The 17,289-nt window shown below is 36.7% G+C and overlaps 2 protein-coding genes and 1 long non-coding RNA gene across 5 annotated transcripts in view; 2 read left to right on the top strand and 1 right to left on the bottom strand.

Annotated features, from left to right (window-relative positions):
- Positions 1 to 1,610: 1,610 nt before the first annotated feature.
- On the bottom strand, positions 1,611 to 9,471 carry LOC6036997 (uncharacterized protein YJR142W). The gene is made up of 4 exons (XM_001846910.2): positions 9,131 to 9,471; positions 3,820 to 3,953; positions 2,830 to 3,490; positions 1,611 to 2,759 (listed from the first exon to the last, which is right to left on the bottom strand). Exons 1-4 carry the CDS (start codon positions 9,219 to 9,221, stop codon positions 2,635 to 2,637), a joined length of 1,011 nt encoding a protein of 336 aa, XP_001846962.2. The 5' UTR covers positions 9,222 to 9,471; the 3' UTR covers positions 1,611 to 2,634.
- Positions 8,038 to 9,136, top strand: LOC119767468. The gene is made up of 3 exons (XR_005277535.1): positions 8,038 to 8,258; positions 8,322 to 8,640; positions 8,769 to 9,136. It is a non-coding gene; the product is annotated as an uncharacterized LOC119767468 (long non-coding RNA).
- A 3,848-nt stretch (positions 9,472 to 13,319) lies between the features above and the next one.
- Positions 13,320 to 17,289, top strand: part of LOC6036998 (WD repeat domain phosphoinositide-interacting protein 2) — a 52,272-nt gene continuing 48,302 nt past the window's right edge. Inside the window, exons 1-2 of one of the 3 annotated variants that reach the window (XM_038253598.1) lie at positions 13,320 to 13,397; positions 13,774 to 14,269. In XM_038253598.1, the coding sequence (XP_038109526.1) occupies positions 14,199 to 14,269 (71 nt within the window). In that variant the 5' untranslated portion in view covers positions 13,320 to 13,397; positions 13,774 to 14,198. Of the gene's footprint in view, positions 14,270 to 17,289 lie in introns of all 3 variants that reach the window. The other 2 variants (XM_038253597.1, XM_038253599.1) reach the window with 2 other exon arrangements.

Here is a 17,289-nt window from a genome sequence, read left to right as displayed (position 1 = left end):
AAAAAAAAAAAACTTAATCAAATAGGGTTTAGGCACCAGAGTTTTCGTAAAAGTTGTTCAGTATTTAAATAAAGTCCTCCCATGGTCATATCGAGCTAAAGTACTAAATTAAGGGTGCACAGCAACCAAAGAAGTTAAAAACAAACTTATGGGAAATTGGACGAGCTTTCCGGTAAAAATATTTGCGAGACTGAAAAATCAAGTCTGTCATTTAGAAATTGCAAAAAACCATAAAAACATATTTTTTAAACATTTTTATTTTTTAAACCGCTGTATACAAGGATTGGATATAGGACAATGGTCAATATGGAGACTTTTATGTAAAATTGTCTGGGAAATCGATTCCCACTATCGGTTTTTGAAAATTTTGACGTTTAGACCACTTTTCAAATAAAAAGTTTTAGAAAATGATTGCATTTTTCGTGAGTCTTTTTGTAATATTAAAGGCTATTTCCTCAAACATTTTGAACGAAAAAAAATCGTGACATCACCTTTAAATTTAACTTTTGAACTTAAAAATTGAAAAATCTCATGGAAGTGGCGTGTATTTTTCTTTCAGTGTATTTTTTTTTCAGAAAGCTCGTCCAATTTCCTACAAGTTTGTCTTTGACCACTTTTTGATGCGATGCAACAGCTTTGAGTTGCAGTAATTTTTAAATTACAAAATACAAAAATATTTAAATTACTTACGCCCTTCTCAAAAGTCATTTTCGAGTACAATTTGCTCCATATACACAAAAATGGCTTATATAGGCCTAGGATAACATGTCTAAAAAGTTTCATTGAAATCGGAGAGGGTCGGGTACAAAAGTACCAGAAAAAATCCTGTTTTAAGCTGGAAAAGAGAAAAAGAGAATGCAAAAGAGAAAAATATGTTTATCTTTTATCAAAATAAACTTTTTGAAAATTGGCCTTCATCCAAATTTTGAGCCGATATGGTCAAAGCAGTGTTGAGATATAGCGGCACCCGTTTTTTGAATCTGATAACTTCAATTAGCTATATCTCGGCAATGATGCAACCAAATGTCTTCAAATTTATGTTGGTAATAGTTAAAAATGTTTACGTTAATGGCCTGAAAACAAATTGAAAAATAAAGTTTGAGTGTGTGCAATACCAACCATTGACATTTTTGCAGATTTACATGTATGTAACCCCTTAAATCCCCCTTCCCTTCCCACGCCTTGTCTTTAACATCAATCCCTTCCCTACTAACCCCGAGTAGGCCGCGGGTAATCGGCTCCCCTCCCACTAACATTTACACACAAGATCCTTTGTAATTATTAAGTCAAATGTAATTACAAAAGCCGACTCGCTCCTAACCAGGTCCCAGTACCAAAAAGGACCTAATAAAAATTAATTTATGAAAAAAAACCCTTAAATCGCCAATATTCAAGGATAATGTTCGAAGAACAAGAAACCAACAACACCACAACCACATCGTTGTTTGGAACAAGGCTGATATATTTTCGTAAAATCGTCTTTAAAGTGTGTGAGTGTTCTGTATGTGTGTCTGTGTATGTGTTATGTTGCGTTGATTCCATATCCATATGTTATTACAGTTGTTCCGGACAGCGCACGTGCACGCGTGTTTGCCTTTTTTTTTGTTTTCGTTTTAATTCTTTTCCTTCTTTCATTCCTTTTAAAGGACAACTCGGTGATGTGTTGTTTTACAAACAAATCGAAATTGTACATTTACACAAACTATCGACAGATAGGTAGTGAGGGGGGTTTTGCGGGTTTGAACGGGGGTGTCGTAATAAGAAAAAAAGTAAATCGTATCACTTGATATCTTTCTAGCTTAAAACTGTGATGGAGCATAGTTTAAGGTTGTCTTTTCTAACGTAAAATAAATAAATAAATATTTGATTATCCTGGTTTGTTAAGCAACGACTTAGACACAAAATAGGAAACTGAGCAAAGAAAAAACCTGTCGACGCATTTCATTTACACACTGATTCACTGACTGTTTGTAAATAGTTGTTTGGTTGTTTGTTTATGGAACAGAGTTAATATACTTTTTTTTTGTTTTGTTAAGAGGAGGAGTATACAGCGAAAGGGAAACATGCACAACTTGTTTTTTTCAATCAATTCTTCTAGAGGTTAGATAGTAGTGTGTTGTATCGGCTGCTTACTGATTATATAGATTGTATTTGTTTTGTGTGAGTGTCAATATTATTTTTAAAATATATAATTGTGATGCAAATTGTATACATAAATTAAATCTATATACGATCTTCCTTTCGTCCTGATCTAAAATCTAAACAATTTAAAATACACCAAAAAACGAAAACTGGACTACAGATTGTAATAGCAAACGTACGTAAACTTTTCTCATTGAATCATCCTTGACAGTAAATAGTTACGTTTTAAGAAGAATTAATCCAAAGGTGGCAAAACGTGAACACCTACGAATAGCACAGTTTTAAATTTAAATAGCCTAACTGCAAACATATAATATATGTATATTCGTCTTGTAAAACCTGCATTCAAATTTAATTTAATGTACGTAGACAGTAAGCCTTCACTATTAGTTGTTTTTTGCTTTTTTCATGCTGTTGGCGGCGGCGAATAGAAATGGCGCGGCGTGGCTAAGGGCTCGCGAAAAAAGATTCTTTTATGTGTTTGTTTGGTATCTAAACTCGGCCATTTTTAATGCTACCGTTGCCATTGTTGAGACCGTTCGCCTTCGATGTCCGGTACGTGTAGAGCGATTGCAGCGGAACGTGCAGCAGTTCCACGATCTGGGTAAAGTTTACCTCTGAAAACAAAGGGAATGTGAAAATGTGCACCAAATTTGCCACTTGAAAAAAGAAAGAACTTTCTCTCACCATTCTCCGGCGTAATAATACCGTGCCTAATCATAAAGTCCAGCAGGACGGGACAGCTGGTGGTCTTAAAGTCCGGCGCAAAACACCTCTCCAGGCACTCCAGCGCCGGCAGCAGCTTAAAGTTCTGCACCTCCCCGTCACTGTTGTCCGGCCGGAAGTCCTCCGGCAGCTCCAGGTCGAACACAAACTCCGTGTTCGGAAACAGGCCCCGTTCGCTCTCGAAGAAGAACGACACACAGCCGGCCGACACGAGGTTCTTGATGAGGTTCGGCGGAATCGAGGCCTCCTCGGCGGCTTCCTTGATGGCGGTTTCCTTAATCCCATACCCGACGGACAGCCCACCGCTGACCATGTTGTCCCACTTGCCGGGCCAGGTTTGCTTCGTGTCCGAACGTTGCTGCAGCCAAATGCACAGGCCCTTGGTCGGATGTCGGACGTACCCGTTGATTTCGACGCCGTAGTTGCGAACCCCAAACAGGCACGTGGCCGACCGGTCCATCTTGAGCAGCGATTCGGTTGTGCTCTTGACGTCGTAACACTCGTTGCGCCATCCCTTGAGGGCCACGAACACGCCCTCGGCGCGGAACTCCTTCAGGACGCGGTCAACCTGCTGCGAGCGCTCGGTGTAGTCGCGAAAGGCCGGATTTAGTTCGACGATGTTCTGCCGGGGAGAACGAAGTGATTAGAACAGTGACGTAGAACCCGAAATTAGAATTATGGTCATGACGTATATTTGCTTGTACTGATAAAGGCACACGTAAGAGTTTGTGCTCAAAACATGAACTTGCAATTTTTGAAGTGGGCTCACTAGGTTAGAGATAAGAGTAAAAAAGGTTTAAGTACTTGTTCGGACATTGATCTTCTGGTTTTGTTACTATTGGTAACAACCAATAATATAGAAATGTAAAGGTATTGTTATCAATACGAAGCTTAACCGGTCCCAATAGAATTCAGCTAAATCTACTCTAAAGATAAACCTGCCATCGTTACCTGTTTGCCCTGTTCGGCGTCTTTGATGCAGAACACCTCCGGATACTTGAGTAGCTGTTCCAGAACGTTCTGGCTGATCAGGCCCACCTGCTGGCCGTCGACGACAAACGGCCGACAGTCGCCCTTTACTAGGCCTGCGAATTGTAATAGAATAAGACAAACATAAAATATTTTTTAGGATTAATGAAGCTCTAAAACATTGTAAATCTATCTGAGATAAAACCATTTAGTTATTGTTTTGTTATTAAATTGTTGGTCAAAAAGAAAATTAAACTTCAATTCGTTAAATTTATTTTACTGCACCCTCCACAAGCGAAAACTGTTTCTGAGCTATTTTTAACATAAGTGAGCAATTTTCCATCAAAATCGGAAATGGATTTTGTTTATATTTTTTGAATTGGCTCAAACTTTTTGAGAGCCTTTTCTATGACCAAAGAAACCATTTTGTGTCATTTGTTCACCCATGCAAGGCTTCTTACAAAAATAATACGTAAATATTCGAAAATCTGTATCTTTTTTTATTTGATTTTGAAGGAATTTTCGGCAAAGTTACACAGAAAAAAAATGTCATTTTCTAATTAACTTTTTATCCCACAAAAAAACATTTTCCCAGTATCAGTATTCAGTATTTTTATTTTTTATTTTTTTTTATATGTTTTAATGGACATAAAAAACAACTTTTGAGCCACAGAAAAGTATGTTTTTTGGGAAGGTGTACATTTTTATGTCAGAAAAAATGTGTAATTTTACCTCTGAAAATGTGTAATTTTACCACTGTTCTGGTGTAATGTCGCTTTTCAGTCTAAATTGAGGTAAAATTACATCATAAAAGAGGTAACATTCAACTTTTTTTTAAATACATGATTGTCCATTAGAGTGTAACAAAAATGACTTTTTGGCGGGCATCAAAGGGTTTGTTCCGGTAGGCATACTAAGCCCAAATCCAAAATATGAGCTTGATTGGACGTAACAGGAGCTGGCGCTTTGCATTTGAATTTCAAATGGGATTTAACCCGTAAAAAAAGATTTTTTCAAAAATGTCACATTTTGAGGCATTTTGGCCACTGAAGCGTTTATTTTCAACATCATTGGCGTGTAGGCCAGATCCTTGCGCATCTTTTGGTTTATATAACATTGAAATTTGGAGCACCCTGGAGCTCGGTACAGACCTTCAAAGTATGGCATTTTTTTTTCGAAAAATTGACCCCAGCAAATACAAATGGCGTCTAGGGCGTCGCGAGGCGCGACGCGTAACTTTTTTGCCGGGGTCGATTTTTCGAAAAAAAAAAAAAAATGCCAAACTTTGAAGGTCTGTACCGAGCTCCAGGGTGCTCCAAATTTCAATGTTATATATACCAAACGATGCGCAAGGATCTGGCCTACACGCCAATGATGTTGAAAATAAACGCTTCATTGGCCAAAATGCCTCAAAAAGTGACATTTTTGAAAAAAATCTTTTTTTACGGTTTAAATCCCATTTAAAATTGAAGGGCGGAGCGCCAGCTCCTGTTACGTCCAATCAAGCTCAAATTTTGGATTTGGGCTTAGTATGCCCACCGGAACAAACCCTTGAATGCCCGCCAAAAAGTCATTTTTGTTACATCCTATTGTCCATTCCTAAAAAGGTTTTTAAGTTGAGAAAATTTCCAATAAAATTTCCTAAGAGACATTGAAGAGTGGACCTCTGATTGCTGATATACTCATCCAAATAATCTCAGCAACGAATGATACAATTTTCAATGTTAAAAAATGAAACATCTGTGTTATTTGTTTGAAATTTGGAAATTAAGACTTACATTTTGAATAGGCTTAATATTGAATAATGGCCCCGAGCCGAGAGAATAATGGCATTCGTCAAAACAAACCGTGTTGTTTACTACGGAAATCGAAACAGGTATCTTTGACTAACTATCTCAATGATTTGACCTCGACCATCACAGCTTGATGTCTCAAGATTTGTCATAAGTCGATGTGTCCCTCGTTGGAGATTTACTGTTTCAATTAACGAATGAACACACTTGTTTTGATGGTGTGAGTTGGTACAGTCATATCCCACATATTCGGAACACCCACAAATTCGGAACACTTTTGTGGTAATTTATCAATAACATGGCAAATGCAGCTTTTCTGACGACCCTTCTATGTTAGGACCTTCATTTGGACATTCTTTTGCTATTTCACTAGTAAAAGTAGTAATTTTTGAACAAAAAACCTCATTTCAAGACTATTTTATCAAGAGCAGCAAAACTCTGCCTCCGAATTGCCTGTTCCATGATTGTGGGATGTTATTGTGCCTCCCACAATTGTGGAACACCTGAATTTAACTGATATTTTCACAAAAAAAGTTATCAGACCATTAATAAAACATTACTAAGCATGAGTTTTATTGGTTTCAAAGTGCGGTGTCATTATTTCGTAAAAAAATGTACTCCTGGAGAGAAAAACAAAGTTTGTTTACATCGTAAGAAAAAAGTGTTCCGAATTTGTGGATTTCAAGGGTCAATGTTTTTCTTTGAAAACTTGATATAAAACGTAAAAATGTACAGCTGGTCTATACATCAATCGAAAGATCGCAAGAAAAGCTTTCACATGAAGGTAAAAGCAAATCATTATGTTCAATTATCGATTTTCTATGATTTGTTGAACATTGGCCGATCTGTAAACTGTTCCGAATATGAGGGATGACTGTAGCATTATTCTTTCGTGTCAATTTTGAGGGAACGATTCTCTCGATTCTGTATTGTGGGTGTAAGGTAGTCCTTATATACGAAAAAAGGTCAATTCCCGAAAACGTGATTTAAGTTCATGAATGTGAGAACCACGAAGGAATATATTAACGTTCATAGTGCAAATGCACCATACTCATGAATAAATTCCTTCGTGGTTCTCACATTCATGAACACAATTCACGATTTCGGAAAGTTATTAGCACTTAAGTGTTATTTGTACACTTTTTGGAGGCCGGATTTCAGATATTGTGATAGAAATATTGTCTGAATCTTTCATGTGAACTATCGTTGGATTGGTTTTTTATCAGACCTTGCCGATGAGCCAGTAATATTGAAGGTCTGCGAACCCTATCAAAAGAAATGAGTAATAAAGTTGATTTGTTAAACATTTTAAGGGGGAATGTTGCTATTTTGACTGAATGTATTGACTTTATGAATGTGAGGAAGGCACCAACCACCTAAAGGTGGATTAAGTAACGTTTTAAATTAATAATCATGCGTAACAATTTTGTTTACATTTTTTTTATCATTTGTATGCATTTTTATGTACTTTTTCTCAATAAATTATGTTTTCGGATTATTTTCTATTTTTTCATATTAAAATCAGTATGGAAACTTGCTCAACTCAAACACACCTTTTAAAAGATCTTGGTCAAAACTACTAAATTACCTCACACTAGAAATATCGAAATTGCAAAAATTATAGCGGTACAAGCCCAAATTTTTTTACAGATTTTTTTTTATTTTATCCGTGTCCAGGAGGTTATTTTAAGCAACTTATGTTCTACGAAAAACTTTACTTCTCTTGTTTATCGTTTTTCTTCTTTCATTTTTAGTTTTTGATTTGCATTGAATTGTTTAGTTTATGTTTGTTTCTGATAGTATTTTGCTCATACCCTTACATTTTCAGATTTTTCATGTTTTTAAGTAAATTTTTAAATTATTTGCTTGTTTTCACATGTTCTACTATAGTTTGATACCATTATCGTTTTTATTGTAAAAAATGCGGAGAGGCATAGCCTGGGACCTTAAAAAAACTGCGTACTTATTTTTACATAAATTTAGGAAATGTTAGTAAAAAACACAGCCCCCAGAAAAAAATATCTATTTTAAAACATTGGAAATGTCACATAAAACAAGTAAATCTTTCAACGCTAAAATTTTCTTACATTTTAAGAGTTCTTCTTTCCAATTCTTTCGAAGTATCAAAAATTGGTAAAAATTGTTGGCGAATTTTCAGAACAAAACATAACTGAATGAATTTCGTTCCATGATCTTGACGTTATCCTTATGCATGTTTTATTCTGTAAGTTTCCAATGAATCACCCTTCTCCACATCGCTTGCAAAAAAAGTGGTTATTGGCTTCGAATTGAGGCCAAACGCCGTTGTTGTTGTTGATTTTTACCACACACACACACACACATGATATTATATGCGCCAATCCCACAGCGTGCATGAGGCGCGGAGCTTCGCAATGTCCACCGCGGTACCCGCGTGGTATGGTGTTGTGAAATCAACGAATTTACAGCCCCAAACCAACCAACCACACACGGCCAACGCGGGGCGGTTCTGATAAAACAAAACCGTAAAGTCAAGATAAGCCCCGAAGGTTGGCTTCCCCACTTTTTAGGGTGTGGGTAGTGAAAATTGATTTTTTTTGTTTGTTTTTTTGTGTACTTTGCAGGGATTATGTCAATTACGAGTTGGAGGTGGGTACTTTTCGTGCAAATTTGACTAATTGAAGAAGATTAATTTAGTTTCGTTAATTTCAGAATAACGCCGTCAACCCTCATAGAAATTGCAATTTCCGTCAACGAAAGCGTCCCAAGACGCCGTCCGAATGGGCACTTGGCGCAAATTTATTTACCAACAAATGGTTGAAAGAGAGTGCGCGGTTGTTGTTCTTTGCGCCAAACGATCCCGCAGAGATGCTATCATAAATAAACAAAATTGTGCGCCACAAATATAAATACCGCGCTGTCTAATTAGCAAAGTACTCTTAAACGCCAAACCCCGATCTTCTGGGGATCATCTACTGCGGCGTGGACGCGGAACGAGAAGGTCGGCGGAACGGGTTCAAGGCCTGGGCAGGTAAAGCGTTTTCGAAAATGAAAGTACCATATGACTTAAAGTGTTTCTTTTTTTTCTCTCATTTTCGCGACGTCCATGTGGAATCACTTGTGTAAACTTTTCGCTCTTCATTTTTTTTTTGCTTCTAGATGATGCCGATGACGAAAACTCTGCGTCGATGGTGCTAATTGGAAAATAATGCGATGGCAAATTTGTCGGATTTTTTCCACCCCAAGATGGTCACCTTCAAAAATTTGCCACAACATTCCTGTCCCCGTCAAAGCCCTGATTTCGAGCGAGATTTCTTCCGCTCGCGATTCAAGATGGACTGTCGTAGGCAGAGTTTTAATTCAGGCGCACTCCTTGCCCGAATCTGCAGCATTTGTTGTTGTGCCGAGACCTGTGCCGCTATCGATTTTATGCAATCGATTCTGGGCAGACAGGCGGCATCGCCACTAGGAGAAAGGGCAGCTGATTCTACCGACAACTGGGTCAGCGCAGCAACACTTACCATTCAAATAGAAGCAATTAAACTTCTGCGCCAACCTAAGCAGTCTGGACATCTTGGGCTCCTCGTCGTCACTGTTGCTGTTCATCATCATCGTCGAAAAGCTCACTCACTATCACACACTATCGTTTTCGCCTCAAACAATCCACCAGACTGTCAGCCTCAGTCAGTCAGGAATCGAAACAACACACTGCTGCCTGCTGCCTGCACACACCGACGTCGAGCGACCGTGTGCGTTAGACGTCATAGGATGTCATGCCGCCGCCAACCGACAACCATTCAGAACTCGTCCCCCTCTTTGGCTCTCGGAGCAATGTGAAATGTTTTGACTATGTTCTCGATCGGGATACACGGGCCAGCAGTAGTGTTTGGGACGAAGGAACGAAACAAAGAAGGCGGTGTCAAAATCAGATGGCAACTGCGACGGCTAACGATGAGGGTGAAATGTTTCCGAGCGAACGGAAAACGACGGGGAAATTGCTTGCAAGGTGATAGGGGATGTAAGAGCTCGTTGAGTTGGACTTGTTATGTAGAAAACAAATAAAATATATTTGTAGATTAATGTTGAAAAAAGAATGCCTCTTATTAAGTCATCATCGTTAAAGTGGAGGCGCATGGTACTCCACAAAAATATGTTGCTTCAGTTAATCGGCGAATGGACCTGCCGATCCAAGGGTAGTGAGTTCGAATCTCACGGTAAAAACTGCCCCGGGTAAAAAAAAGGTTCGAATGTGTCCACCATATACGTGAACTTTCGAAACTGGCTTCGAAAGCTACGGGAATCGTTACAAGATCTCGTAATGGAGGCTCATGGTTTTCAAAACAAATTCAGATTTTGCTATTTTCACTTCAAACAGGACCATGAATTCGGTGGAATCGATACTTTTACAAGATTCGGAGTCAAACTAGACCAAAACTGAGAAGTCAGAATCAGTAGATTGTCAACAACTTTTTTAGAAATTGTTGTTGAAGTCGGATCGGAGTCGAAGTAGCTTAAACTCATAGAGCTGAAGTCGCTGAAAAAGATACCCAATATTGCAGCCCTGACTTCAATACACTTAAAACGCTCTTCGTTTTTACAAATTTATTTAATGTTTAAACATTTCAAAAATTCATTTTTAATGGTGAAATCACTGATTTAATAAAAAATATCTTTGAAAAATTCACCAACTTGTTAGAAATTAAATTTGGGCCATTCCGGGTCAACTGGGTACACTTTTGGACTCAAACTGCACCGATTTGGACCAAACTAGGAGGGAACGTTCATCTATCGCTTCGCTTCGGAGACAGTGATTTAAGCGGATTGCAGACTGGATTTCGCCATGTGATGTGATGATTGTCTAAGCCCAGGTTGCCTAGGAATTGATAATTGGGAATAGAACCAACTCCACCTGAACCAGATTTCTCAACACCATGACAGCCGTCCATTGCCGGCCGCTCCCATCTCCAGCGCGCGACAAGGAAAGAGATTTGGAAGACGGGATCTATCGATAGTTAAAAGAAAAGTTTGGTGCCGATTGGACCATCCCTCTTTCTTTGACACCGCCCTGATTTTTGACTATTTTCTAAAAAACTTTTTATTCGTTTACTCGTAACTTTCCAACTATTATACCAAAAGACTTTCTCCTGGTTGCATTTTATAAAAAATTGTCCAAGGAAAATAAAATTTCAAACCCTCAAATGCCCTCCAATATTGTTTTATTGCCGTTTAAACGTGATTTTCACCCTTCATTTTCTTATATTTATACATATTTTATTTGATCACCATCGTGTTCCCCGGACAATTTTACATAAGCAAAATTGCCCTCTAAAAATAAAAAAAATATGGTGTCTTCCGGAAAATTGTTTCAGATTTAATGAAGATCCTACATCCGAGAAATGCTAAGGATCGACCAATTATTACGACCTCCACCGATAGAAAACTGAATTAGTTGCTTTTCTCCATACAATTCGACGATTTCCTCCATACAAACTTCAAGGACCTAGGGGGAGGATTTAGATCATCCTAATATATACCAACATCTCCCCAAATTTAATCAATTTAAGTTAAGCACAAGCAAAGCTACAGGGTGAAATGGAAATAAAAATTGGCAAATTTTCGGCAAATAAATTAGAACAGTTTTTAACAGCTTACAAAAATAAAAAATAAGCAAAATATCTTTTGATATCATTCCAAACTGAAACAAGAGCCCTTATATTTTGAATAGCATTTCGATTCCTTTGTGCTGGGGCATTGTGATACATTGTGATATAATAAATCCTAGACTCCATCATCCGAATGCTTCTAAGGATAATTTGTTTCATTTTTGTAATTTTTCAATTCTTTTAACATCAGATTCGAGTTCAGTGACCCCATTTTCGTCACATTTGAGTGGTTGATTGCCGGTTAAATTACATTTTTTTTTTGCAATTCCGTCGTGAAACTACTTACTTTTCCTGTCATTCTTGAACGACGAAATAGCCTACTTTTCTGTACCAATAATAACAGAATCGAATAGCAACACTTTTCAAAATAAATGCTGAAAAGTTCTACTTTTCAGCACTGAAATGGGTGAACAGTTCAACATTTCAGCACTTGTTTCGAAAAGTAACACTTTTTAACATTTTTTTGATTTAAACGTTTTATAGACAAAATACATGAAAATTTGACTTAAAATTTCACTCAATGGGTGTTTTTCGGAATTGCAAAAAATGTTGTATGGAACTCGTTGCAAAACTTGAATTTTTCAGCACTCGTCGTATTTATCCAACTCGGTGAACCTCGTTGGATAAATGTACAACTCGTGCTGAAAAAATCCTCTTTTTGCAACTTGTTGCATAAACTACTATTTTGAAATTTTTGGCTGCCATCTTAGTTTTAAAGTTTCCATATTATTAAAGAGCACTTTAAGAGTCTTTCTTGAGCTCAACGACCCAAAAAAAATCCTGAAATGTTCGATTACCCTAATTGAATTTTTTCCGAGGATTTCATAATTATTTTCGGTTCTGAACTCAAGTCGACGCCGTCGTGCTATCATTTCGTACGGCGCTTTTTGACGTTCCGCGAAAACCGCGTTTTAATGTTTGACCTCGAATGAACAAAAACAAGAGCCCGCAATGTAAACAATAACAAACACGTTTTGTTTGGTTGACCACTCTGTGCATTGCCCCGTTTGGTTTTGTTGAATTTGGTTGTGATTAATTTTGAAAAGTTAGTTTATATTATGGGTTTACTTTTTTTTTTGCTAATAATGATTGAAAATATAATCAGATTGCAACTACAGCTGATTCTAATTTTAAAGTCACAGATACCGGACCCAAATCAGCTTTAGGAGTCGTCTCACTGGAGAAAAACCTGCCTCGGGAGAGTCGGTAGTTGGACTCACAATCCAAAGGTCGTCAGTTCGAATATCTGGGTTGATGGGAGCTTAGGTGTATAAAAAAAGTTTGGATTGAGTCACCATTTAAAACCTTGGACACTGACACCTTCCAATAATTAGGAATCTCATATTAGATAAGTAACAGAACATTGATTGATAAATACCATGCGTCTCCATAGAAATGTACCATCGACGTATGTTTAGATGGAGACGCATTGTTTTTGAACTTTTATGTAGTGCAAATTTGAGCTGTGGTTCTCTAGAATGGTAAAACAAAACCTCGCATAATTTTTTTTATATAATTTCAAGTTTTGTAGGTCAAATTGCGCATTAGCTTAAACCCGATACTGAAGTTTTATCATGACCGCCACTGTTACCCATTTCCATTGATGTTTGTTTACCCGATTTTCTCTTGAGCAAACAAGAAGTGCTCATCATCCTACGCACGCAATATTTTTTTTCAGTCGTCACACAAACATATCACTAACATTACAAAGCAAAGCATAAAACGGAACGATATGCACCACACAAAGCTTGTGCTGCGAGCATAAATTGAGAGAGAATCTCTTTGGAAAAGCTCCCCGATTTTCCACGCTCTCTCACTCTGTGTTGCGTTTTATCGAAAACAGAAAAAAAGCTCTCCCAGTTGCAAACAAACAACCAACCAAACATAAACATTCAGTGTTTTTCCTTTTTGGTGTTTGTGACGACGACCACGAGCGCTGCTGTCTCTTTCTCGCTCACAGCTCTCGTCTGTATTGGTGCGCCCAGCTGTCCCTTGTTTCGTTTTGTTCGAGTCGAGCTGCTCACAGCTGAACGAACAGCCAGCGCCAAGTCCAGAGCCAAACAAAATCCGAAGCTTCCTCAGTCTGAAAGGAAAATTCGTGCGAAAAGGATCCTCCGTCTCCTTTGTCTGTGTTTTTTGCATAAATATATATCACAAAAATATATATATTAACTATATATATTTTTCGGCCCATCGGTAGCCCGAAAGCCAAGATCTCCTAGCTTGAGCAGCTATTTAGGCGAAAAAACAAACAAGCAGGAACAGTTCTTGTTGTTGTGTTGTTCCATTTTCGAACCTGTTAATTGTGCAATTTTCGAGTTGATTTTCCCAGTTTGGAAAAATCACCCGTTCCACCAGGCTAGTGCAAAATCGAAAACTAGATAAGAAACAAGTGTGCAATTTTCCCCGATTTTTCTTCCTTGAGGATCGAACATTTTTCCTTTCGGATTCACCAAAATAAACCCTTAATTTAATCTCTCTGTGATCACGGTGTGTAACAGGCTTAAAGTCAGCGAAAAAATAGTTTTTCTGTTCGAGCTCGAAATAAGAAAAGCTAGCTCCCCCCCGCGAAAACAAAGAGAAAACTTTTGCTTCGCTTGAAAGAAAATCTAGTGAAGAAAAAAAAACAAACTCTGTAAGCTGAGAGAACTGAACAGTTTGTGAACGCGATAAGCAATAAATAGTTGCAAAAAAAAGCAAACAGCAAAAAGTACGCGAAGCAAATTTGCTACACTTTTTCCTAAAAGCTTCAAGTGAAAAATTCAATAATCAAACGGTGAAAAACTCATCCCCGCGCGCGCTCGTTCGAGAAAAACAAAGTTCTAGCAGCAGGAAAAGTCAGAGCGTGCGAGAGAGAGAGAGAAAGAGAGAGCGCGGAAAAAGCAGTCCAGCAGTTTTCCCCCGCGTCCGCGCAAAGTTCGCTTAAATGAGTGATACAACCCAGAAATGTTTCGGAAAAACTGGTGGATTCTCTATAAATTTTAATCAAGACTATACGTAAGTACCATTTGAAGAAACGTTTTTTTTTTTCGTCATACTCCTTTATTTGTTTCGATTCATTGTTTGATGCTAAAGTGACCTCATATTTATAGTCACAAATACCAGTGGAAAGCGTTGGTAAAGACGCACCAATACAGCGCCAAAATCTATTCAAATACATTCACCACTACAGACGCATCGGTGGGGTAGATTTGCCTTGCTGAAGTTCAAGAGTTATCGTCGACACCCTTTAAAAGTGTGATGATGTGTGACCCAATTCGGGATCTGTTGATGAAAAGCAGACATTTTTAAACATTAATTTCTCAACTGGGAAAAGTCAAAAGGCTGTTGCACTTTGTGATGAAATAACACACACTTATAAACGCGATTGTGTTTGTTCGTGTTTTGTTTGTTTGGGTGTACCAGAACTAATGCACTCAAGGTGACTTTAACGATCGAGCAATGATGACAATGGTAATGAGTATTGCGAAATGGGTGTTGTGAGTGGTGGTTATGGGAAGCTGATGTTCACGGATGTGTGTAAATCATTTTTAAAAAATGCTATGTGTATTCTAAGCGCAGGATCATATCTTTGAAACTGATTTATCATGATAAAAAGTGTACACTTCCAAGATTCTTTATCAAATAGAATTTACATTCCCAAAAAAAAAAAACAGAAATGTAGCTGATTTTCATCAACTTTATATGCTCCATAGGAATATATGCTTTTTTTTTAATCATTGTATCTTTTGCTTAAATTTCCAAAAATAAAAATCAATCGTTTGCTGTTAAGGGCTTTCAAATTTATTCAACATTATAAATTTTTAAATTGAGCATAACCTAAGGCAAAACCAGGCAAGGATAAGCCATATTGAAAAGTTATTGATGAAACATTGACGCAACTTTGGATTAAGTTGCATAAAATTTAGCATTTTGTTTCTGAAACGAAAACTGTAGTATAAAAGGAAGTTTCTTCAACTTTACTTCTTTTGTTTTACGATTTTCTTCTTTTTTCAGTATTTTTATTTGCCTTTAGCTTGTCTAGTTTATATTTTTTTCTGATAATATTGGCCATATTTTACAATGTTCAATAATTATCTTAAACCTATTTTGTTACTTGTTACTAGTTGACTACTGAATAAAAAATACATTTTACAAAACATTGGCAAAGTAAGATCAAATCATCAAATTCACTATTTTTTTTCAATTAAGTATTTTTCTTCTTCAAATTCTGTTTTCAACAAATCAAAAAAAAGTTTGACTCTCACTTTAGGTGGGTTCATAGAATTGATAAAGCAATTTTCTATCAATTTATGATCTTTAAAAAGCATTGGATAGAAGAACACTTTCAATAAAAAAAATAGGGTTGTAAGTTTTTACTTTTTTTTCTTGTGAAAAAAATCGTGATTCGATTATCCAAAGATTCTATTGTCCGAAGTATTTTTTTTAGGCCTTTAGATAATCGTGTCAGGACTGTACACCTCTTGAAACTTCATCCTGACAGAAAGTTATATTTTAAATCTGGGATTAAAGCTTAAAACATATTTCTGATGAATGAAAGAGTAATTGAAAGTCTTTTAAAACCCCGTAAACCGGGGAGACATTGATAGGATTTCATTTTTTTTTTAAATTTTCCAACTGGTTAGCTTTTTCTCAAGATTATTATTTTTAAAAACATGCACTGGGTAGGCCACACAGGTCCATGGAACTATTTTCGAAAAAAAGTTTTTTCAATAGTGTTTGAAAAAATAGTTGCGTTAAAAATTCTTATTTTAAAATCCGGGGTGACTTTGATAGTGATAGCTTGTTGTTAAAATCAGATTTAAAGCGTTCAAATTTTATGTTAACGTCAAATGTACCATCAATATGGTTGCTGATATAGTTTTAAAAACAATGTTTATATTTTGTTTGCTAAGTTCCTAAGCCTTTTTTAAACAAAATACATGTAAATTTTAGGAAAAAATATAATTTTGCTTAAAAATTGTTGAAACTAGTTGTGTTTACACAAATATTCATTTATATTGCATTTTAACACCTAAACTCCCAAGCTCAAGAAAAACTGAATTCGAAGCACGAATCAAAAGTTTTCATATTTCATACGAAATTTGTTCTACTGAAAATGCCCATAATTTAGAAGATTTTTTTGAATTATTTTTTAAAACACATAATATTTATTATTTATAAACCTTCTTCTAGTGGAAAATTGTCCAAAGAATCTGAAAATGTTTAGAAATTTTCAACAATGCATTCGGCTAAAATGCCAATCAATATAAAAGCTGATTTTTTTTAAAAAAAAGATCCAATAAAACGATCCTGTATTTTTTGCTCTTTGTTTACATTTCCACTTTAGAAGAAGGCGAAGAATCGCTGGGAGGTTAGTGTGAGTGTGTGTGGCACATATAATATTCGAGTTAAAAACACTCAAAAAGCAAAAAAATAATTTGGTTTATTTTTTTTAACTCCAGATACCTAGGTATTTACTTTTCGAAATAAGCAACATTAAATCAAAAATACATCAAACAACAATATTCAATGTTCGAATTTTTAGAATTTAATAAGAGTTTTTTTTATCTTATTTTTATGACATTTTGCTCTTACATCTCAAAATATAAACTTGAATGAAATAATATTTTTTGCAGCTTTCATTTAATTTTATTCTAATCCCTGTCAAATCTAACTCCAACTTTTTAAAACCGCCCTCGATGTTTTGCTATTTTCGTTTTACGAACAAAATCGATACACCCTTCGTCGCAGCAAACTCTGACTGCCTTTTTTTTACCCCTGTATCTAAGTGTGCGTCTATGCACAAGTACTAGTCTTTCACGGGGGTTTGTGTGTGTATGTTTGTGAGGTGCATTAGAGAAGATGACAAAGCTACGATGTGATGATGACTACCTGCTGGACGATGAGGGGTGAAGTGAGGAGTGGGCAGGACGCACTCGCAAGTTAATGCGCAGTAAAACGGTTCACAGCCAGTGGTGGGTGAGGCGGTGAGAAGGGAGGGTCTGGTCGAAGTTTTGAAAAAGTGTTAAAACATT

This window comes from Culex quinquefasciatus, chromosome 2 (assembly GCF_015732765.1).
Source record: "Culex quinquefasciatus strain JHB chromosome 2, VPISU_Cqui_1.0_pri_paternal, whole genome shotgun sequence".
In the NCBI taxonomy this organism is placed as follows: domain Eukaryota; kingdom Metazoa; phylum Arthropoda; class Insecta; order Diptera; family Culicidae; genus Culex; species Culex quinquefasciatus.
This window is presented reverse-complemented; position numbering and strand designations above follow the sequence as displayed.

Coding starts and splice junctions, on each gene's coding strand:
- LOC6036997 (XM_001846910.2), bottom strand. CDS start 9,221: ATGATGATGAACAGCAACAGTGACGACGAGGAGCCCAAGATGTCCAGA. Junction 3,954..9,130: donor TAATTGCTTCTATTTGAATG/GTAAGTGTTGCT, acceptor TACAATTCGCAG/GCCTAGTAAAGGGCGACTGT. Junction 3,491..3,819: donor ACGCCGAACAGGGCAAACAG/GTAACGATGGCA, acceptor TCTCCCCGGCAG/AACATCGTCGAACTAAATCC.